The 24184-nt window shown below is 40.2% G+C and overlaps 4 protein-coding genes and 1 long non-coding RNA gene across 7 annotated transcripts; 4 read left to right on the top strand and 1 right to left on the bottom strand.

Annotated features, from left to right (window-relative positions):
* The first annotated feature begins 2660 nt into the window (after positions 1-2660).
* On the top strand, positions 2661-5139 carry LOC110951052 (olfactory receptor class A-like protein 4). Its single transcript, XM_051948678.1, is given in 6 exon segments — positions 2661-2936; positions 3194-3457; positions 4256-4264; positions 4266-4304; positions 4306-4503; positions 4701-5139. Coding segments are annotated over 6 exon segments (999 nt in total). The 3' UTR covers positions 4914-5139.
* A 446-nt stretch (positions 5140-5585) lies between these two features.
* On the bottom strand, positions 5586-8033 carry LOC110951053 (olfactory receptor class A-like protein 4). Its single transcript, XM_051948677.1, is given in 13 exon segments — positions 5586-5924; positions 5926-5955; positions 5957-5997; positions 6000-6147; positions 6149-6182; positions 6184-6259; positions 6262-6396; positions 6399-6435; positions 6437-6469; positions 6471-6540; positions 6542-6648; positions 6651-6875; positions 8019-8033. Coding segments are annotated over 13 exon segments (1080 nt in total). The 3' UTR covers positions 5586-5795.
* Positions 8034-9806: 1773 nt separating this feature from the next.
* Positions 9807-11904, top strand: fndc10 (fibronectin type III domain containing 10). The gene is given in 2 exon segments (XM_022193974.2): positions 9807-10709; positions 10712-11904. Coding segments are annotated over 2 exon segments (729 nt in total). The 5' UTR covers positions 9807-10621; the 3' UTR covers positions 11353-11904.
* Positions 11905-15606: 3702 nt separating this feature from the next.
* On the top strand, positions 15607-20851 carry ssu72 (SSU72 homolog, RNA polymerase II CTD phosphatase). Its single transcript, XM_022193975.2, has 5 exons — positions 15607-15889; positions 16786-16929; positions 18897-19036; positions 19236-19354; positions 19664-20851. The coding sequence occupies exons 1-5, from the start codon at positions 15810-15812 to the stop codon at positions 19763-19765; spliced, it is 585 nt and encodes a 194-aa protein (XP_022049667.1). The 5' UTR covers positions 15607-15809; the 3' UTR covers positions 19766-20851.
* Positions 20852-21901: 1050 nt separating this feature from the next.
* LOC110951049 (uncharacterized) lies at positions 21902-23902 on the top strand. Of its 3 annotated transcripts, none has more exons than XR_002595693.2 (4): positions 21902-21998; positions 22323-22429; positions 23439-23629; positions 23731-23902. It is a non-coding gene; the product is annotated as an uncharacterized LOC110951049 (long non-coding RNA). The 3 variants fall into 3 exon arrangements; XR_007941789.1 differs by having other exon boundaries at positions 21982-22067; XR_002595694.2 differs by lacking the exon at positions 21902-21998 and adding an exon at positions 22079-22221.
* Positions 23903-24184: the final 282 nt, after the last annotated feature.

The raw sequence follows: 24184 nt of genomic DNA, 5'->3' as shown, positions 1-24184 counted from the left end.
CAATAGTTTCAATCCTTCAACCTATAAATGAGTAGTTTCCTGACTCAAGTCATCTCTCAACTGACTGTAGTTTGAATTAAGGTTTGGTTACATCGTCTGGCATGATCTGTGGTTATGATCAACTGGAGAAATGTTCACGTTTGAAGTCTCAGAGGTACCATAAACCACCAAACGCCCTCACTGTGAATTGTACCTTATTGTGATCTGAGCAAGCTGAACAACAGCAGCCTAATAATCAGGCTGAATTGCATCTTGTTTTCTTTTTATCATTCAGATTCCTAAAATAATCTGAAGCTGTAACCATCAACTTAGAGGAACAAGGCTAGAGCTACAGTGTACCTGCCATGAAGTGCAGATACAAACTGAACGTAACTTTTTATTACATAACACTTTTCACGTGAATGTTATTAAATTGATTAGTCTAATATGAGCCTGAAGCTGAAGAAGTGACCTCAGCTGTAGTCTTTCTAATTAGCAGTGATTGTACTCATATTTTGAACCTTACAAACCCAGAGTTAATCTGTGAACTTTATCCAAATTTAGAAATAGGACTAAGTTGTGTCACATACAGCATCATCAGTGCAAAATTTTTTCACGTCTGTTGTGGGGTTGCATCCATAAAACCACAATGGGACTAACTGGGCATAAAACACATCATCGTAGGCTGGTGAATATTTTGTCTTATTCTCATTTCTGAAAATAATTCAGCTTGTTTTGTGTCTGTTGTTGTATCTCAAATGGTTCATTGGATGGTTTATTCAATCAAAACAGCTCCAGATATTGTGATCATGATTGAGCCAGAAGAAGTGTTATTTGCCTGGACAGATAAGTTTCTTTCATTATTCTCCTGGTTTCACTTGGTAATGAACATTTAGCCACTAGATCATATCTTCCACTGTCAGCACACATCAAAGTCACAGTCAGGTGTGTTTCTGCTTTTCTGTCTGCTTTTTTAAAAGAACAAAGAGGACGTGGATGTGATGGCTGCATGATGGCTGTGTCATCAGTTCCTCACATCAGAGTGAATAGGATGTGTAAATATCTGGAACTATGTACATCTGTGTGGTGTTCATAAGTATTTAATACCCTGATGCAAATATGTACTGTGAATATTTTTATCTAAAATGTACGTATTTCGTGTGTAATGCTACTGAATTTATTTACAGTTTTGTCTTGTAGGAAGTATGTCCAAGCAAATGACAGCATAAATAAGGTTTCTATAAACAATGCTTGCACAGAGTTAATAAGCATTTGATTAAAAAATGGAAATAAATACAGCAAATGGCATGTTTTGTCATCTTTAATGTTCTGGTAGTTAAGTTGTTTCAAGGGACATCTAGTGGCTGTTGGCTGGAATCAGATATTGCATGCAAACTGAGTAAATGGAAAACTTTATGCCATCTTGTCGTATGACATAAATCACTTTTCAGCAGCAGGACTAGAGGTCATATTCCATTATATTTGAATATTTGAAAGACTCATACGTCCATTAATAAAACGATCTTGCTGTCAGAGAGAGGGCAAAGAGGTTAACTGGAACATAAAAGCAGTGTTTAACCTGCTCTGATATAATACAAAGGATGGCATTGGAAAGCACTTGGCCATTCAAAATATGTATTATGTTACTTTGAATCACCCTCATCTATTATCTGTAAATAGGTTGGTTAGTTTAATGTTAATGGAAAACCTGAAAGGGCATTTTAAATCCAAAAAAACATACTGCTCATTGATTATAATATATATTTGCCTACATTGCCTCCCTTTCCTTTGCTTTAAACACTAGTTTTGTGGATCTACATGTTCATTTATTATATTTTAGCTCATTCTAATTTACATACACAACATTTATTAGATATATGAGGTGAACTCCCTTCTTCCTTAAAATTGTCTGTGATGAATGGGAGCTTGTAGTGAATATCAGCTACAACCTAAGTGAGAATTATACTCCCACCTCCTAACTGGAAATTTGTCCAAGCAGTATTGGTGTTGACTACACTGTGTGATATATGGAAGTTTGCTCCTGGTTATGTTATGTGGCTAATTGGATTTAGGAGCAAATAGGTCATTTAAGAATGCTCAATAAGAAGATCCCACAACGTTATTTTAATGCTATAAAATATCTTAAGGTAAACCAATTTCTTTGAGGAAGGAAGTTTCCACATCCAAGAGTCTACAGTATATACACATGAAAACAACAGGTTCACGTCCCCTGAGGATAATGGTAGACAAGGATTAAAGCTACAAAGAAAGCACATTTTATGGAAGCTGATTAATCTCCTGTGCTCCATTAACATGCACCTCAAGCTCCCTGAGGCTTCAAACATTCTGGTGCTTTGTTGCTGTCAGTGGCCTCAGCATGGATTGTGTTTCCAGAACAGCAGCACACACAGTTTTTGGTTGTTGATTACACGGGCAAAATCATCTTCTACCACTGGCCCCATGAAGGACTGACTGACTGCATCAGCAAAGATCAATAGGAACAAAATACTCCTCCATTTGGGCAATTAGCTGGTGCCCAATATGTTGGCAGCATGTTGGACGGTAAAAATTGATTTATATTCACCTCATGCATATCCAAAATGAAGATGGAGCTCTCTTTTTATCTTTTAGGATTTTTCAACAGCTGCTAAACTGCTTTGCAGATTCAGTTTCTTAACGTAATGGAGAACAATATGGGTCGGGATGAAGACACTGAGCTTGTGGGGATGGGACGTCGTGTCTCTGTATCTCCTGTATAAACTGCTTTTTACATTATCCTGGTCATGCTGGGCATTCTTGGTAACGCCACCGTGGTTGGGGTTATTGGTAGGACTGTATTCACGGACCGTGGAGGTGGACGTAACTCGGACATCATCATTATTAACATGGCCCTGTTGAACCTGCTGGTGTCTGTGCTGAGGAACACACTGCTCATTATTTCAGACATGGGACTTGAGGTAAGTAGCCCTAAAGATCAGTAGTTTTTATGATTGCCAATAAGGCAGCCTTTATTGACTTCAAAGGGTATGCTGACTGGATTTCTTTGCACTACTCACTGACTCAGTCGTATATGGTAAAGATGTTTGACAGGAAGGTTTTGTCTGAGGATTTTGTGTTTTCCACAGCTAACCCAGATTAGCTGGAATGGTAGCAGTTATTGAAATTAGAGAATTAGAGCTCTTTGTTAATATAGCTGCACAACAATCTTTTACAGCTCTACTCCTCCAAAGAGTGGTGTCAGTTCCTCATGGGGATCTGGGTGTGGCTGCGGTCGGTCAATGTGTGGTCAACACTCTTCCTCAGTGCGTTTCACCTCCAGACGTTGAGACGTGTGACTCCTGCTGTTGTGAACATTCATGGATCCCGAGGCACTCCCAAGACTGTACTGCTGGGTCTGAGCCTTATCTGGCTTCTCAACCTTATTTACTCCATCCCTGCTCATATTTTTTCCACTAATGGGGACGTGAACAGTACAGAGGTGAGAGCAACAAGGGTCTGCATTGGCTTCAATGTAAGGACCTTAGTAATGGTTTTGCAATTTGCATGTTTGATTGCCAGTTATGTACAATTCAATCACCACTTTCCATTTTGTAAATGGCTTCCTTTTAGAAATTTGCATTTGATTTGCATTTCACTGTGGTTTGAAAAGCACTTTGCCCACAAACATGCCTGCTGAAGTAAAAATTAAATCTGCAGTCCTTGCAGGAAGAAACAGTCTTCATGAGGCATTGCCAAACAATACTGTAAACTTACAACATGTATTTTGATATTTAGCCCGTTTTGAAAGCCATTGATTTGATAATGTGGGATTAAAACCAGTCAGCAAAAACACTGAGCATAACTGATAGTCTTCATGGTAATTTACAGTTATTTATGAATTTAATTACACGATGAAGCAACGGCAAATGTGGAACTAACAGTTTTAAAATATTTAATCTGCTTGTACATGCATGTGCTGTTCTCCATCAATTATGAATTATGTTTTTAGCAACTAATTAAATAATTAATCTGATTGAAGCCTCAAAAGGTTTGATTATGCATAGCTTTATCAACAATGAATTCCATCCTTTTTTGTTGTCCCTTTGACCAGTGGCACAGAAGGTGCTGGGCTGAATGTTACCGCAGTGTAACATCTTCCATTTAACACATGACTCAGCTCAAACAGATTATCAAGTACAATATTTATATGTGTCAGAAGTAGCTTCCCTTTTCTAAAGAGTGAATGTCTGTTCCAACCTTTTTACTCCATGTTGTGATTCCTCTCTTTATGTCTCAGACCCTGATGCCTGGTGAGCAGCACAACACGCCCCCTGCTGGGTTGCATCTTGGAACTTTCCCACCAGCTACAGTGGCCTGGCCTATGCCACCACATCCATGGTGATACATGAAACAATTCCCATCATCCTGATGGCACTCACCAACCTGAGCTCCCTGTACACGCTTTACACTCACAGTAGGGTGCGGAACTCAGTGCAAGATGCACCTGTTATAAAGCGGGTGCCAGCAGAGAGACGAGCAGCAAAGGTGAGAAAGAAAAGGCCGACTGGAGCTCTGCGGCTGTGAAAAACTCTGAAGTATATGTAAATGAGCAGAACTAAAATGTTTATTATACAACAGACTTCATTAATGTAACAGACAAACATCGTCAATATCTAAAATGTTTCAGCAACATTTTATGGACACTCAGTGTATGAATTTCACTTTGCTTTGCTTTTTTCCAGGTGATTCTCGGTCTCATAATGCTCTTCATTGCATCTTGGGGAACTAGCATTATCTCTGTCAACTATTTCAACTACAACCCTGGCTCCTCGGCTGAGTTTCTTCTGGTCATTGCTCGTTTTGCCAACATTATCTTCATTGCCATGTCACCTGCTGTTTTAGCAGTCGGCCACCGGCGACTGCGTTCTTATATCAAGGCTACGCTCATTCAATGAAAGAGCTGACAGTAAACTCTACTGCAGCACTGGAGGTGCAGCCAACACAATACTTCTAATCATAAACCTTTATTAGTATCATCTTCCTTTAGATTTCAAAAATTTCAAATTCATCAATTTCAAAAGTTCATGGTCATAAATGTTCTTGTTCTGTAAACCTCTGTATGTGCTTGAGTGACTGGAGATGGAGTCAATGGAAATGCAAAGAATGAAAAATTCAAAAGGATTTGTGTTATGGCCCAATGTTTTTTGTTCTTTTTGTAGTTAGAGTGATGCCTTTATTATTTATAAAAAGCAAAATGTATAAAGATAGAAAAATCTACCAAAATTGTCAACACTGATTTATTTAGATTATCTTACAACAAGTTTGCATTAGTTGCCATTAAACAACATTTTGCTATTGGTTCAGTACTATAATATCAGTTAATATCTTCTGACAAAGCATTTCATATTTCCCCCCTATAGTATAATGCCATGTGGCATGTCTGGTGTTTCAAGATTCTTACAAGATTTTGTGACAAGACACAAAGTAGATCAAATTTGTATGATTGGACCTCATTTTGACATAAAGAAAACAGATATCCCAGCTCAAAACACCCCACATGGAAGTCTTTAAGAAACCTGTGTGATTGCACGATATAGATTCTGACATTTCTAACAAAACTGTTGTCTCAGTTTCACTTTCAAATAATGCCTCAAAAATAAGCTAAAATAATACTCGACAACAGTTTTTATAATCCTAATTGATGATGGGCTGTATTTCTTCAGTGGTTTATACAAGTATCAATGCAGTCCTTCCATTATTTGTTTGCTTGTCCTTCCACTTTCATGACTTTCATCTCTTTTTGAATAACAAAAACTGTTTCTTTACCCTTCTTTTCTTTAGTCTTTTAGGGATTTACTGCCTTCTTCAGTGTCACCACTGTGACATTTAAGAACTTTAGTCCACCCCAGTATCATACTGGAAATCTTCCTCCTGAGCTTACCGTGTCCCAGTGCCACCACCAATGGGACTGAATCCTACAAACAGGGAAGCAGAGAAAATGGGCTACAGTCAGCAGCCCTTCAGCGTGATGGCCCCGTCATGGTTGTAGTATGTTACCGCAGCAACCTGCAGCGCCCAGCAGACCACAAAGAGCGACACCAGGGACATGATTACATGAGCCGCCTTACGTTCAGTGGATACATGCTTGTCCAGCTCTCCATGGGTTCCTCCTGAACTCCCCTCCTGCAGTAACAGCTCGGATGTGCTTGGCCAGAGCATGCATGTGGCAAGTTGGTGCAAACCATCAGCACCAGCGGCAGAACCTCATTTAAAGCCAGTGAAGTGGAGGCGAAGGCAGAGCTTGCTCGATGGTGGGAAACTCCCAGATACAGCCGAGCAGAGGCCTGGTGGTGCAGCTGATCACCATGAGCTCCACAGTGGCGTTGCCATGAACATGTGTGCTGTACACCAGTGCCGGGATAGAGAAGGCCAGGTTTGCCCCCAAACCAGCCCCAGAACAATCCAGACCCGCCGCCTCTTCCCTCTGCAGTGCCAGAGGTCCAAAGGTCAGCATGTTGTCGCCTCAGGGTGGTGCAGTGAAAAAGACTAAGCGCTAGAGTAACCCACAACCCACAGCTCGCCACACACCCAAAGCAGCATGAAGACTCTGCACCATCCCGGAGACAGAGACACATTCAAACCCAGGTCGGACATGAAATAGGCACCGTGCGGAAAAAGTGAGGTCAGCAAGATTGGCTAGTTGACAGATGCACCAAAATAGTGTCGGAGGGAGGAAGTCTCCGAGATGGACTCTGGATGGCTGACTGAAGCACCTGACAGTAAAAACAAGACAAAGTGAGAACAATCCTACCCCAAACACATTTAACAATCAAAATGTTGTGTTTTCTTACCACATGGATGACCAAGATGTTTCCCAGTATGCCAGAAAAAGACCAAGAGCCCAAACAAAACGGCTTCTATATGTGAGATCCTCTGACATGGCATCATTTGTCTGCATGGCGACATAGTCTGCTTTTTCTTTGTGGCAAACATGTGAGAGTGAATACATCGGGGCTTCTCATGCAATACAACTGCTGCTGATGGCCCTCACAGTGATTTATATGTGCACACGTAGACAAACAAAGCGATTTATCACACATTGACAAATAATTGGCTGAATGGACTCAGGGTCAATTTAATCTAATCTGTTGATGCTTTGAGAGTACAAAGGCAGGCATTTTCCACATTTTGGTCCTGCGTCACAAACCAGCTGCAAACGCAATGATGTCTCAAAAACAATCACATCAACAGGTGTGGGTCACTATTCATACAGTCACATCACTGATATGGAAATGTACGTTGAAATGAACCAGCAATCTGTCCTGGGTGTTTTCTATTGTTGGCTTGTTTAATTATTTTCAGTTTTTATAGTTAACGTCCCTTGGCTAAATGGGAATAGACAGAATCAGCTGATCAGACAAACTATAAATTACAGATCACCCAGATTTAAACAATAATCCTATGGAACATTTCAGGTGGGACAAGTGAGAGCTGAAACAGACAGTCCAACCAATTCAGCATCTTTATCGTTTTAGTCAGCCACTTATACTATCCTTGGTACTAATTATTTATTGGCTTGCCAAGTTTGTCTCTTGGCCAAGACTGTTGTTGCTTAGAATAATCTCAACGAAGCACTGCTTAATTAAATGTACAGAAGTACAGAACAATGAAGCATCTTGATCGTGCATCAATAGATAGATTGATAATAGATTATTTGCATCGTTCATGAGATTATTTAGCATCAGAAGAGTTTTTTTTTATTTAAAAGACCATCATATATGAAACATTTCAATGTCTTTTTACATTCATTTTGTAACTAGAACTTATTCATGATTATATCAAGAACATATATATGTGACCTTGTTTAAACAGTTCTTTAAGAGCATCTGCACAGGAATCAGTTGCTTTAAAACCCCAGCTGATGCTGTATGAACAGAGGACGAATGAAATGAAAGCAACAACTGCACTACACATCACGGTCTTTACTGTTTCTGTTATCAGTAATCTTACAATAAATTTTAATACAGAAGAACAACACAACCTACTGCCTCAAAATTTACCATAAAGCTGTCCATCAACACGCCGACCCAGTCAAAAGAATGTGAACATTACGAGCCTCACTAAGGATATCCTGTGGAAACGTGTCTCCTGCATTGGACTTTTGCAACTGAATTAACTCAAACTTGCCTTAATCCACACTCTGCATTACACAAACGACAACATTTTACTAAAATAAATTTAAATCGGGAACAATCATAAGCAACAACCTTCCATTGTGTAGTAACAGCTAATGTCTCTGTTGTGTTGGATGACTGCTGAATAAAACCTCTGAGAGTATTCCTTTGTTTCCCTGACAGCTTCTACTCCTCCTACTGTGTGTGCTGAAACATGTATTTTAGCAAATTACACAGATTCTTTTCATAAACACAAAATTTAAATCTGGCCTTCTTAGTGCTGACGCTGCATTGTGTGTCTCTTCTCGCAAGGCATTGCTGTATAATATGCAACCAAAACTGTAATCAACAATAAATCATACAGAAAGGTACAGCATGGTGAAATTTTTATTTGGCAATAGAGTTACAAGAACATCCTTTGGGGAAACAGACAATTTAATGTAGAAGAGGAGTTTTGAACCTTCAATTTTTTAACTCTTTTACCTGATTAACAATATTTTTGCTTATTAACTAGGTTCTGGCTTCATGTCCTCATGAAGAAATGTCCCAAATTGAGTATCTCTAAACTTGCATATTTGTAAAGAAAATGTTTTCAACATACACATGTATAGACACCATTTAATAAATAACTACAAAAAATACAGCCAAATCCTGTCAGTAGTACACTGTCTTCTGAAATACATTGAAGCATTGTAAAAACCTGATACTTTCTGGAGCCAAAGACAAGAATGATCATTAACAGCAGGTTACTGTAGAAACCGATGGTGTGAATTATACAAAAGATTTTGGTACAGTAGTTCACAAAGCACTGTAGACCAACAACTGGATTTAGGCAGCAAAGAATATTACTGACAATGTTACACTGATGCCTTAAGATAGGCCATTTTTTCTTTTTTTTTGGCATCATGTCATTTTTCTTGGCTTCCAAAATGTTTCAGAAGGCTACAGTTTGTCATACCTATAGTGTTGAACACAAGAAAAAAAATGTAATTTCATGGTCAAAAGTTTTAAAACAACAAATGACCCTCAATTTAAAAAATACAGATTTTTTAAGTTGGACATTATTTGCAGTTTTGGTCATTTTTTTAGGGTTAATATGTAAATAATGCTTTGTTTGTTTGTTTGCTTTGTTATTTTACTATCTGTAAATACCCTAAACAGGGTATATTTGGCTGACTGAAACAAATATAAGAGGTGCAATTTTGTGGCTTCGTGTTTTTAAAAGAACAAATTACCATAAAAATCCATCTTATTTCAGGTTTTTCTCAATGGTTGAAGTTGAATGCAATGGAACTGAATGGTTATTTTATGTAGATAATATAACAAAGAGGTTGAATAGTAATTTTTTATACAGTGATTATTGTTTGAAACCTTGGAGATATCTTTTCAAAACAAGCATGGCACCCTGGATCTCTCAAGCTAAAATAAAGCAAGGAAGTGAAAAGGGCAGAACTTACAACAGACCGTGTTATGACTGTTACTTTGCCAGTTATTTACACAATAGCATGTGTGATGTGGCTGCCAGAGGGTGGCATGGTGAGCAGCACAGGTGGGCTGCAGGTGGGTTAAAAAGCCTCCATCATCCAGCGCTGATCTGAAGACTCTGCTGCTTGTTGTTTTTCCGTCACTGACAGACACCTGAAGCACTGTGTGGGACGATGACTCACAAAACTGACTGCTCATGACTACAAATACCTATTTTGTGCACGCACCCACGCGCCCCAGAGCTCCGAGGCGCGCGCCCCTCCACATGCACTCTCATCCCCCCTCTCTCTCTCTCACACAGTGGGCATCAAAGCCTTTACGTCAGGCCAGACAGGAAGAAGAAAGCCAGTCTGATGGCACGACAGCCGGCTCCTCTGGTCCCACCGAAACCAGTAAGTGATTTCTCTGAGTGCACTGGGAGCTGGGAGCCGCTCTGAGGCTACTTTTATCACCGTGTGGCCTTTCTCAACTCCATCCTGCGCGTTCATCCTGCAAGGTCACAGTCGGATCTCCTACAGAGGGGACAGTGCATGAGTCCATGTTGTTTCTGTCGCAGATGCACGGCTGCCCGCTGCTCTCCTCTCGCCCATGGCCGAGCTGTGCTGCCTCACACGGATCCGGTCGTGTGCAGTGAAGTGCAGAGCTGATCTTATGGCAGACACCAGCCTCCCTGTACCATCGCCCATCTGATCACTGTGCGAGAGAATAACTCGACGAAGAGAGATGTGAGATGAAAACCCAACAACGACCGTCGCTGCTCGCCTTCTCGGCACTCCTGCTCTGGCACATTACACCACACAGCTGGTCCATCGCAGCAGCTCATCAGCATCCTCCTCCTATCATCATCATCAGAGAGGCAGGCAGGGATAATGTGGCCCCAAACTGGCTCAGACAGAACATCAGCTCCAGCCATGGCAACCACAGCCGTGAAAGTAGGCAAAGCTTAAAGAGGTAACGGCAGTGCGAGCAGCTTCAACACCAGCAAAGGCAATAACACCACTGTGATGTCTGAGAGGACCGGCAGGGCACCGAGCTGGAGCCCGGAGGAAGGGCCGTCTCCGGTGTGCGCCTACCGGGTGATCGAGGGAGGATCGGGGGGCAGCTGTGCTTTCGACACACGCTGTTCGGGTACAAGTGCCACAAGGCGGACTGCAGGACGGCGGTGTCTTTGGGGAGTCTGGTGGCGAATATTCTCATCAATGGCAGCGTACTGTTACAGTGGACCCACGAGGGAGAATCCACGGAGGAAGGAAAGACTAAAGCTGCTCGGACGAATTCCACCAACGAGGAGACTCTCCGATCAATCACTGTTTTCGGCGGGAGGCGCCACAGACGAGGAGGCTACGAGCTGAGCTGCTGGTGGAACGGCAGCTACACTCAGTTTGAATGCGCCGGTGTCCATCTTGGGTCGGGCTGCAGGGACTTTCTGCTGGCCGAGCTGCATGAGAACATCCCCTACCGGCATCTGCCTGCGCTCCCTGGGCCGCTCCGAGCCGGCAAAGAGAGCGGAGCGGCAGGAGCAGCAGCAGCAGCAGCGGGATTGTGTGGAGTTCACGCTGCCACCGTCGGGATGCAGGACATCGTGATCGCCATGACAACGGTGGGGGGAGCCATCTGCGTGATGCTGGTCATCATTTGTTTGCTTGTGGCGTATATCACTGAGAAACATCATGAGCCCCACGACGCAGCACGCTTACTCCTACCGCACTCACTCCCGCCACTGATGCACTGCTGAACACATTTAACACACTATGGCCATAATAATCCCACACTCATCAGCCAGTCATTGTTGTTTTTCAGTAAGATAAACCCATCCTGTTAAACTGAAGCACAATCTACTGTGGCTCTGCAAATAACATGCCTTGTAAACCTCTGCGAGGATGCACTGAACCAACTTACTGATTTAGTTAATGCAGTAGTTTACTGTGTTATTTCTTTTGTTCGAGGTTGTCTGTGATTGAATTTGTCAATCTGTAACCAGGAAGCGTTTCTACAGCAATACAAATAATTAAATGGCTTTGGGTACATCAGAACAAACACAGTTTTGCTAAACTTGCAACCAGGAAAATAACAGTTTACTGAATTACATTTTTTCCACTTTACTAAATCATTCCACCTCTAGTTTGCTTTTCAAATCTGCATACAGTGTGTGTCTGTACCATTTTGTGAAGGGCAATACGATCTGGTGTAACAATCTCCAAATACTGTGCCAAACATCTTGACTTAGAATGCCTTTATGTCCCGCTGTCAGTGAATAAAGTACCATGAAGTCATTTTTAATACTTTACAGCTGTCCTCATTCTTCTCCTTGTGTGTGTGTGTGTACATGCAGCTGTAACAGCCACTGAAAGACAGGAAGCAGAAATATCTGTAGAAACACAAATCCTCACAAGCTGTAGGATGTGTGTCTGTCCGCAACAGACAAAAACAGTTTGACTCTCTCATGCTTGTTTTATGAGTGAAATTTCTTTTAGATGGACTAAAAATATGTCTACTGGCACAGTAAATTTCATGGAAAAAAATGTATCAAGTTTATCACATTGATACAAAAACCTTTAAAAACCCAATACAACCTGATTTGCAGCAGAGAGCTGTCACTGTACAAACAACAAAATCAGTGGTGAATAATCAATGATTAAAGTGATTTTAAATGATTTTCATAGTTTTTTATTAGTGGTATTGTGTTAGTGGTGCTTTTCCCTCACCCAGACTTGCCACTTCTCTCCTGGACTGTGTAAAATGTTGGTCATCCAAATGATTAATAAATACAATTATTCTGAAATAATAATATTAAAATCCTATAAGACATACCAGTCTCCCTCCAGCTGGTAGCTAAAAGTTGGCAGCACTGACCAAAGTGTTTGTGCAAAGAACAGCATTTGTGAACACATGTTTCCAAGATACAAGGTTACCGCTGTGTAAATCATCATAAATTAAACAAATTCCAAAGCACACAGTTTGTGAACTACGGTCCTGGCTACCGGCACTCACAGATATTAATATGGGATGTGGGCAGAGCAGAGCAAGAAAGTGGGGCGACCTCATTTTGCCAAGAGTGCAGTGTTCTACATTTTGTATTAATTTTGCTCTGTAATAACTTTAAAAGTGTGCAATTAAAATGCCTCCAGTTTTTAAAGATTCTAACCACCCCTCTGGGTGGAGACACCAGATGAACACTCAGTGTGGCACACAGGGCTACAGGACGAATAAACAGACATGGTCCGCTGTCTTTTCTCCACTCTATGAACTGTGTCTGCTTCCTAAGAGTTTAAAGTTGAAGGGCACATTGAGTATTGTTAAAATGGGACAGATGGCAAATTGGGACAGTTGAGCTTTGCAGTGAGTAACTTTTCAAGGAATACATAACATAGCCTGAAACCAATGTCTGTGCATTGGTGAAAAGAATCTTACTGAAGAGAAAATGTGCACTTATAGTGACATTTGATCCCACAATCACACTGGTAACTGAAATGACATTTTGTTCTCAGATTTAAATTGTCAGGCTGACTCAACAAAAGTCAAAAAAACAAATATTCAATGCTTGATTCAAATTTATTTTATAATGGGATTTAATTATGTATCAAAATTATTAGGAAGGAACTAGTGAGGAGAAAACAACCTGGATAAGTGCCATAAAACAAGTTTCAGTGTGATAACAGGACCATGGTGTGTGCAGGCAGTGCAGATATAATAGGAAATTTATTTTATTTATTTTGCAGTCTGTCAAGTGCAAAGTTGTTCAGTGAACAGCTGGGTTTTTAGTCTTTTCTTAACAACTGAGACTGCCGATGGAACAGAGTTTGGTAATTCACTCCACCACCAGAGAACCACAGAATGGAAGAGTCTAGCTATGGACCAGCCCTGTTGTGGTGGTTGTATCAAGCACCTTTTGTTGGCGAGCGTAGTGAGCGGGAGGGAGTGTTGATCTGAATGAGAGAGTTCAGGTAAAAGGGAGCTGTTTTCATTGTTGTTTTGAATGCAAGTACTAAAGTTTTGAATTTCAGCATCTGGAAGCCAGTGAAGCAATCTGAACAGTGGGGTGACATGCTGTTTTGGCTGGTTGAGAACTAGACATGGTGGTGCTGCATTCTGGATCATCTGCAGGGGTTTGACCTCTTGCATACAGGGAAGCCTGCCAGAAAGGAGTTGCAGTAGTTGATGCAAGATATTAGGAGGGCCTGTACCAGGAATTGCACTGTATATTCAGACAGGAAGGGTCTGATCTTGCTGATGTTGTACAGGGAGAATCAACACAACCAAACATCAGAGGCCACATGAACTTTGAAGGTTAGTTGGTGATCAATCATGACACCTAAGTTTCTGGCAGACTTTAAGGGTTTGAATTGGGTTGATTCAAGGTGGATGTTGATTTCTTGTGGTATAAGAAATGGTATACCATTTCTTATACCACAAGAAATGGTATAAGAAGTGGTATATAGAGGGACTGACAGGGATGACAAGGAGCTCAGTCTTGGAGAGGTTGAGTTGAAAGTCTTGTTTTTTTCACCCATGTCGCAATATCTACAAAGCATGACGAGATCTGGGCAGAGACCATTTGGTCGTCTGGGGGAACAACAGGAAGAGCTAGGTATCATCAACATAGCAATGGTATGAGAAACCATGGGAGTAGATTATTGCACCAAGTGAGATTGCGTCTATTGAGAACAGGAGGAGACCAAACACTGACCCTTGAGGAACCCCTGTGGATGGGCTGCGCAGCTCAGGCATTTGTCCTCTAAAAGATACTTTGAAAGAGCTTCTTGAGAGATAAGACATGAATCAGAGTAAGGTTTGATCCTGAGATACCAAACTCAGTGAGTGTGGAGAGGAGGATTTGGTGGTTAACTGTGTCAAAAACAGCTGACAGATCTTACAGCAATATAGCTGAAGAATGTCCAGCAGCTCTAGCAGAATGCAGGGATTCTGTTACCAATAGAAGTGACCCTGTTTCTATACTCCTTTAGTTTTTTTTTTTAAATAAATATTTTGCTTGTGTCCCATTTTTCAATTGTGCGTAGTGCAATGGAACGCAGTAATACTATCAAAAGTTACTCATTTTGATTTTTAAAAATGATTTGGCAGATCACAAAATTTAGCTTGTCGTAAAATAAATCAGATTTCTAAATTGGATAAATATATCAGTCCAATTTCTCTTAATTGTGTTATCAGATAGCTTGCTGAAACTAAGTTTAAAAAAGCTAACATAGACATGTCTTAAATCCCCTAGAAACAATTATCACAACAATCAATGCCCTAGCTAGCTATTTGTAGCTATTTTACTTCTTCTTATAACATGTATGCAATAATTTACATCAGTAGTAAAAATGTCCAGCTTGTCTGGTGACCACAGTCAAAATATTTTTGAAATCAGTGTTTGTATGCAATGAAACAAATCTAAACCAAACAAGCAAATACTGAGGGGCAAAAAAATGGATTCCCATTTCCGTTGTGTTGTTGTATTTTCATGGCATTGTTATTCGAAGACATTTAAGATGTTGACATTGCATTTTCATATCAAAATGCAGTGTCCCACTTTGCCAATGGTGCCTGACAAAATGTGTTCTCAGGACATACTGTATTTGAGATGGAATCATCAGTTCTCTATTTTTATTGCTTTACTGTACATATTTTCTTCTGTAAAATGTATATAGTAGTGTATCAAGTTGGTAGTTGAGGCATTGGAATGGTTCCATAAATTTCTCAAAAACTGAAGAGCTTCAGAAAGCATCCTATATTACCAATACCTATTATATTTGGTGTTTTTATTTTAGGCAGAATCAGTATTGGGTCACTAGACTTAGATGACACTATTGTCTCTATTGATAATAAATGCCTCAGGTGCTCCTCTGGACACGTTTCCCATAATTAAACTGAAAACATATTTTTCACGGCGTGTTTGTTGTTGTTTTCTTACATCATCCTCACGTCGCCACATTCTCGACGTGGAAGTCTAAAACTCCGCCCCCAACTGACATCACCTGATAAAGCCGTATTCGGCGCACGGGGCTCCGCCATTTTAACTTCCTGCTTCCAAAGAAGACGAGCCGTCGCACAGTGTTTGTACTCGAAACGCTTTAACGTTTAACTTATTATAGGGGTTTGTCTTGTTTATTTTTCTTACAGGGAACAACGTAACCACCTCTTACTAGTTTCTGACAGCTTGTATCGGGTAGTTTCAGCCGGAGAGTCGCAATGCCGAGCCACCCGCTGCGTGTAGCGGTTGTGTGCTCGAGCAACCAGAACCGCAGTATGGAAGCGCACAATATCCTCAGGTAAAGACGAGCCGCCGGGAAGAGGAGAGAAGGGAAACGACCACACAAAGTGAAACAAATCTGTGCGGTATCGAGCGGTTTTTTGAGCCGGTCAGTCGACGCGATGACAGGCAGCCCGTCGGGCCTCAGCGCACTTTGACAATGGACTCACCACTCAGTGTCTCTCTGCGGCGGAGGCGCACTTTAAACGCAGCTTTCTGGTTAGGTGACAGGTTTACGGCTGCCTACAGTGATGATCCACAGTAGATTTTTTTTTCAAACCGATTCAGGGATTTCAAACCAAGGCCCAAATAGTTGGGTAGTTTTTTTTTTATTTCCTCCCCCACATGTTGACAAGAGCGCCCCCTGTAGGAACTATACCGGAAGGGAGAGACTGCAGCTATGCAACACTGGGTGGCTTATCAGCTTTGACCACTTACAGTCACCGTACTGTTTTACCAGCTTTGTGCCCAGATTTACGGGTTCTTCAACCAAAGATATGTGCTGTGTAGTTTATATTCTCATTTCTAAACAGCTATTGAGCTGCACTGGTTGGAGGGATTAAAACAGGGGTCACAGTTATAGTCTCTTATAGGGGTGACATAATCTTAACCAAGGTGACAAGGTCACTTGAAATAAAAAAAGAATTTACTTCCATTGTATTTTTTACAATATGAAATTAGTTTTTCTTATGTTGGTATTAATTCAGGCAAACTGACATCACTGGACAAAAGGTCTTCCATTCTGAAGTACGCAGGGAGACTTTAAACCACTTAATTGTTATCTAAGGCAACTGAAAAGTCTGGATTGTATGTGTTACCTTAAAGACATGGAAAAGTAATGCATTGTACTTGTATGTTAGAAACTATATTATGTAGTAGTTGCATAATTTACTCTCTTTTCCTTTCCTTTTTCAGCAAACGTGGATTTGAAGTGCGTTCATTTGGGACAGGGTCTCATGTGAAGCTACCCGGTCCTGCTCCGGATAAGCCAAATGTGTATGACTTCAAAACGACATATGAACAGATGTACAACGACTTGGTCCGCAAGGACAAGGAACTGTATCCCCTTCTCACTCACCTATTCCTCAGCCACTTACACACACATATACTAGAAGCCAGATAAGTAAACATGGCCCATGTACACGTATGTTGGTTTGACTCTGGGGGTTCACGCAAGTGGTGTCGCTGGAACAGCACCACAGATGGGAGTGCACCGATAGGTAAATCACATGAGATTTAAGTGTGTTACAGATACATTGTTTGTTATTAAACCTGAAAAATATGGGTTGGAGAAACTCCTTGCAATACAGCAGCTGTACAACAGTAAGTGCAATTTGGTGAAGATTGAAGTCCATAGTCACCAGTAAAACCATAGCTTATGTTTGTGTTTTATTACCTGTTGTTTGTTGCTAATGGAGCTTCATTGTGTTTTTCAGTGTTTTCCCTTTGTCAAAATAGAAAGTTTTGCAGTTTGAGTAATGCTATTTTTTTTTCTTTCTTTCTGGTATTCAGCTTAATCTGGCTTATTTGTCTTGTGATGTAGTTCCTGACTCCAGCTGGTGGCTGAGTTGCTCATGCCTTAATTATGAACATTGCAAAACTTGGTTGGGGGGGGGGGGGATATCAAACAGTTAAAACTTTAAAACTCTATTAGCAAAAAGCACAGTCCTCACCCTAACACTGTAACACTGACTAAAATAAATGGTGGAGGGAAAAGGCAATGAGGACATTTTTTTCTCAAAGGCAATAAACCAAGAATAGATTGGTTAATCTTTTTAAAGACTTGACTTCTTCACATGTTTGGTAAGTTAAGTAACAACTCTCTGCTGCTCTTTGTTAATAGATGGAGGGTATATACAGGTTCTGTGAAACTGGGGGCACTTAAACCCTTGGACCGCATCACAAAAAGCCTGTGAGCCAGAGGAAAAAAATGCAGTAGTGCATGATTGCTGCACTTCCACTGTATATGTTACAGAAAACTTTGATTTTAATCAAATAGATCAGTGTAGTTGCACCTCTCTATTTTTCATCTTTACTGATGAAGTTCAAGTCATGTCTCTAGCACCAGTAAGCCGTCTAATGTTAAACCTGTCCTTTCATTCCTGGAATAGCTTTCCTTCAGTAAATGTTCCTCGGGTTTTGAGACTCACACTTTTTTTTTTTTTTTTTTTTTTTTTTTTTAAGAGCAGGCAAAATATAGGTCTGCTCTTTAAGTACATCTAAAAGAGCTGTTTTGAATCGTTCTGGTTATTAAGGCCTCAAGTGAAAATCCAGCCTTTAAAGTAGGACAGAAGTACTTCACCAAGTTTTTTCTTGCTGTTGCTAATATGACTGTATTGCAGGGTTTGTTTTTCCCAGCTGACGGTAAGTTGAGGGTGTTTTTTTCCCCCCTACATATCAAAGGTGTGACAAAGCTGTGCTGTAAATCCCTTGTATTATGAATACAACCAACACATTCAACCAAAAAAACTACTCGTATTTCTTGTTGCTTTGCATGAGTTTGGTATTCATGTAGTGCTCTGTTACAGACGGTACAGCATAGAGGGTCCATTCTTTTCAATCTCAGCCTGGCAATGGCCGGTGAGATGACCAATGTCGTGACCGAGCTTTCAAAAGTTCTGTTGTTACAAGAACTGTATCAACCTGACATTGTCAGAGTGACTTGTTGATAATATTAAAACTTTTTGAGTGGATGAATTGCTGTCTAAAGTTAAGTTTGTGCCCTGAAAATCCATTCTTCTAGCCATCTTTTTTTTTTTTTTAACTGACCAATTAGTAATGAATAGTTTGCACCACTAGAGGGTGCTGCAGTTCTGGTCTTCACACTGACACTCCAAGTGTTTCATTTGCTTGCCAATGTGATTCGACTGAGATACAGTGTAAACAAAATACACAAACTTGTTGAGACACGTGACTTTCTAACTGACCAGTTGTTTATTGAAATTCTGTCCCTGATCGTGTGATTAGGTTGTTGTATTACCTTGGCCTCCCTTGTTCCTGCTGTATTCCTTGACCTACCTCTTCAGATACACACAGAACGGCATCCTGCACATGCTGGACCGCAACAAACGCATCAAATCAAAGCCAGAACGCTTTCAGAACTGCAAGGAGAAGTTTGACCTGGTCATCACCTGTGAAGAGAGAGTCTATGACCAAGTGCTGGAGGGTGAGGATCTCCTAAAAATCACTGAATTCATTTTCTACTAAAGGGATACTTAAACCTTTTGCAGACACTCTTGCATCATTTTTTTTTTCATGGACACACAAATCATGTTGACAGACTGTGCAACTCAAGCATGCAAACCAAGTTTACTTAAACACTTCTAATTGTGTCACCCTGTCTCTTATCTATTGTTGCTCCCCAGATCTGAATTCAAGAGAGCAGGAGACTCTGCAGCCTGTACATGTAATCAATGTAGACATTCAGGATAACCACGAGGAAGCCACGCTGGGCGCCTTCCTCATCTGTGAGCTGTGTCAATGTGTGAGTGTCTCCAACCACGTTTTTTTTTTTTAAATGCTATTATATGGCACAATGAGAAAATGCTAAGTCCTTTAGAGCTTTGAGCTTATTAACAATGAAATTATGCATTTGATCAAGGTCTTAATGATAGCGACCTTCAAAGGCATGTTATCTGTAACGCAGTAGGTTTCTAAAATGAGAAATTCATTGGTCGCCTAATAAATATGCCGTCAGTACTATGAAGGGTTGGTTGATTTCGCGTCACTGGTGGAAATAAGCTATGTTCAAGCACAGGCTGGGTGTAACGTGCTTCCCTCTCCGCCCCTGCAGATCCAGCACACTGACGACATGGAGAATGAAATCGATGAGCTCCTACAAGAGTTCGAGGAGAAGAGCAACAGGCCTTTTCTTCACACCGTCTGCTTTTACTGATACACAATAGAAACTTGCAATAAACACTGACCGAGATCACGAGCAATCAAACAACAGCCTATGGACATGCACACTTCATACTCCTCAGTCATCTACAACACAGAGCATACATATTGTGTGCCTAAACACACACACACACACAGACAGATGCATACACATACACAGCTTTGGTTCAGGACCTAACAGATGGCTGCTGTTGGAGATACTGGTTATTATGGGTTTTTCCTCTATACGGAGGATGGACTCGCTGCTTTTACTCTGCCTTTATTCCTCCAGGTCAAGGTCAGGCCAAGGTCCTTCCCCCATCTCAGTCCAATGAAATCACTCAACCATGTCTCCTCAGGGAGAACCATAACACCCACACCCCAGGTTCAGCGACTCTATAAGTCCCTCTCATTTTTGTTCAATACATATTTATGCAGATTTTTTTTCTCCAGATGATATATAATTGTATTTCATTCAAGCATATATGTCAGATTTTAATTGCTGACCTGGGACAGTGTAAATGTGTTTACACACAGGAGGACAATTGATTGAAATGTATGCGTGTTTTTGTGCAACTTTGTGTTGTAGATTAGTTAGGGTTAAGTTAAAATGAGTTCTGGTAATGCTGTCTTTCAGGGCATAGTTTTTTTTCCTTTTATAAATGTTAAATAATTGAAACATTGTAATTATTTTCAACTGAGTGCCTGACTTTTCTGTATGTACATATGAATTACTAAAGAAAGACACATCTGTAAGAAACATTTCATGACTCTTTATTGGCTGTGTGATATTTAGTTCATGGTGGTTTCTTGAAAAAAAATTATTTGAAATTGAAAATGTATAGAGTTGGACAGAATATTAGCATTCATATACATCAGTTGGCTGTCAGACGAGCCTGTTGTAACCCTCTGTGGATAAGAACAGGTAACAGTTTGAACACTTTTGATATAACAGGAGAGTTAGACCAAAAATATGCAAACCATGACCTCAGTTTTGCTTTGCTTGAACAGTGATCACTGCCTTTCTTCATTTTGTGGTTTCTCAACAAAACATCTGTACATGATAGACGTGGGCTCAATAAAGGTTGATCATGCCAATGGAGAGTATGTATACGCATTTTGGTTGATTCGTTCCCTATCTATCTATCTATGAAAACATCCTCCTCAATATTTATAAAGTGCATTTCAAATGACAACATGAAAGAGGCAGAGCAGTCAAATACGTGCGTGCAGTATGTCCAGAACATTTTTAATATTACCAGAAATCTTGCTGAAATGCATACAAATAATAAAAGCCCAGGGGTTATTGAAAAATTCAATAAAATTAAAGAATTTATTTTTTGATGTAAATAGGTGGGACATGCACTTTTAATAAGGCTACTTCTCCAAAATAAAGTCACCAAAGAGGCCAGAAGTGTAAATCATGCCTGTATGTGTGTTGACTCATCAGGAATAATATTAAGAAAGCCCATTAGGACAAGTGTGACAAAATTTGTCAAGAAGCATCAAGAATGTCATTAACTCCATGTGTAGCTGATTTGTTACTCTTCACTAATTTGTGATTTGTAGTTTGTTAAACCACTCTCCCCCTGCCCAATGTATTTCTCAATATAGACCGTAGTTGGTTGTTTTATGATGTTCAGTTTGATGCAGAGATACTGTGTGTTAGAACAACACATTCTTATCCCCATATGTTAGAAAGAATAGATCGAAATTAATAGAATATTAGAAGCTTCATTTTTATTTTCGTTCAGGGTATTTTTAATTGTCAAATGGAGCCTGAGTTTTCTGTTTTCCTTTACAAACTCATTTCCATCATAAATTGTTGCAGTAAGGAAAGAAATTGGTGTGTTCCCCTTGAAGGACCAATACAGTGTATAAAATAAATAATAAAAGTCCACAACAATGTAGGGATATTAATACATTCCCAGTGGCAGGCCTCCTTTGTCCCTTCAAATATTCAGACGACGCCCGTCAACGCAACACTCCATTTATCATAAAGTTTCAGCTAACAATATCAAGTTCTATATATATTTAATTTACAACAAGTAAATAAATATATTTAATATATACAAAGTCCTCTGCTTCCCTTACACTAAAAAATGAACAGCCTACCAGACAACCGTTTGTTTTTTTCAGTCAATAACTGGAGTTTGTATGTAAATGACAGTCTGGTGAGCTAAAGCTAGCGGTTACCATGGCAACTGAAGCAGAAGCCGTCCTTCAGTTGAACTACTCACCTTAAACAGGTAAAAGTGACGCATCCTGTCTGTCAGCCACCTTCCTCAGCTAGACCTCTGGGAGTAGCAGCACCGAGTGTATGTGTGAACAGCTAACGGTAGACTCGTTCCTCTCGTCTCTTAGCGCAATAATGTGTGTAATATGTGAGACCTGTAAGTCTGACTATGAAGGCAGCTCGGTGTTTCTCTAATTGTGTCGTCTGCAGTAACGGTAACAACTAGCTAATACACGGTAATTTACGCGTAGACTGACGGTTAACTAACAAGTCGATAACTTTTTTTTTTTCCTGAAGGTGTTTATTTGTACTTCCTCCCGTTACTGTTTTGTTTCAGACTGTGATTCTTCCGTCCGACATGAATGCACTCCTTCTGCGCTTCCATAACTTCATCTTCCCGCTGTGGCTGGGGGAGGACCGGGTCTGCAAGTGCTTCTGTGGAAGGTAAGACACAAAGCAGCTTAGTTTGTAGTGTGTGGAACAAATTTAGCGCTTATATTCATAAACTTGCTTTAATGAGTGTCTTTTAAGGGTTAGAAAAAGCCCAGATCCTTACTCCACACACCTGTACTCCTTGCTTTGTTTCACTGTAGGTGTTATGTACCTGTTAAACCAACTCTGTATGCCAGCAAATCAGCAATTGCATCAGCTAGTGCTCTAAAATCTCAAATCAGTGTCACTGCAATGCTATGGTCAACCAGAGTAAGAGTAAGATGAATGAGAGTGGCCATGCTAATATTTAAATAGCATTAAAATCATTTTACTGGTCAGAGAAAATCAAAAAAGTGGGTTTTAAGGGTGTTCAGATGTAATATTCTGACAGTAAATCAGCCTCTTTGTTACTGTTTATATCAGAGTCATGTGGAGGGCTATCTATTAGTCTGAACGAAAAATAACTTCTTTTTTGGTAATGTGTGAAAATACAAAGATTTTTGACCCGCTAAAACATAACAAATGTAAAAAAATATCTTAACTCATTTATTGTCTATATTTTACATTGATATTTAATAAAAGCATATTTTAAAAGAAAAAGGACATTGTTATGGGGGGTTGTTTTGCATATATTTGAAAATTTTTAGGAGAATATCAATTACTGGTGATGCAGCTCTTAAATTGTCAACATATTTTTAAAAAATCCTACCTCTTAAATTCACTCAGTCAATTTAAATATGCATTATTACAGAATATTTTTCTTCTAATTCATGAACAAAGGATGTTTTGAAGACATGTTTTTTTTCACCAGACAGCCAAAGTCATCCTACCTGAGTGTGACAAAAGTGTTTTTGTCACCATTAGTTGCAGATATTGATCATATATCACACATAGTCCTCTGTGTCAGTTCATACCGAGACATGACCATCCTCACAAACTGATTTTTTTCTTATATGTAATGAATGTATTATTGCCTCACATTTCTGCCGTTTCTTGACCTTTGTACCACTGGTCACTGTAGCCAACAAGTCTATCATGTTGTTCCGTATGAGGGAGCCATGTCAGCGGTGGATTCCAGTGAAACCTTCTTTGGGAGTGACATCATGACCCAGCTGAACATGGATGTGATAGTTGGACTGTTCTTGGGGATCCTCCTCACTTGGTTGTTGATGTGGTTCAATAGCGTTTGGAAGTCGGCAAGCCAACTTAACAGTGAGTAACAAGTCTTATGTATTTGGATGTTTGGGTGTTTGCTGTATAGGAAGGAGTATGGAGTATAAAGAGAAGACTTCCCTGTCCATTTCCCCCCCTAGATATTCATCTCTGGTCAAGGATACCCACATTATATACCATAGTGAATGTGTTAACACGACGACATCCAAAAGACACCGAGGACCTCCAGCAAGAACATACTGCAGAACAGCCAATATGGACAAATAGTGAAACCTTTTGACACTTAAATAATAAAAAAATGCATGAAATTCATCAGTTGTTGTGCGAGTGCACTGTTTTCTGGCTTATCATCAATTCTTGCAGCTCTGTTTGAAATTATAGATACTCACTGTCTCAGGCAGGTGCTTTTGAGAATGCAGAGTTGTAATGTGTTTATCCGGATGCATCTTTCCATGCAGTCTTCCTTTTTTTGCCCAAATACAAAGCTTTAAATGCCCATAAGATTGATGCTACTTAATGTAACCTCAATCTTATGAACTTCATATTTCCGCATCATTTTTAAAGTTGTGTTTTTCAATTTTGTTCAGTTTAATT

The sequence above is a fragment of the Acanthochromis polyacanthus genome, chromosome 5 (assembly GCF_021347895.1).
Source record: "Acanthochromis polyacanthus isolate Apoly-LR-REF ecotype Palm Island chromosome 5, KAUST_Apoly_ChrSc, whole genome shotgun sequence".
Taxonomy (NCBI): Eukaryota; Metazoa; Chordata; class Actinopteri; family Pomacentridae; genus Acanthochromis; species Acanthochromis polyacanthus.
Note: the sequence above shows the minus strand (reverse complement) of the source record. Positions and strands in the feature narration are given on the sequence as shown.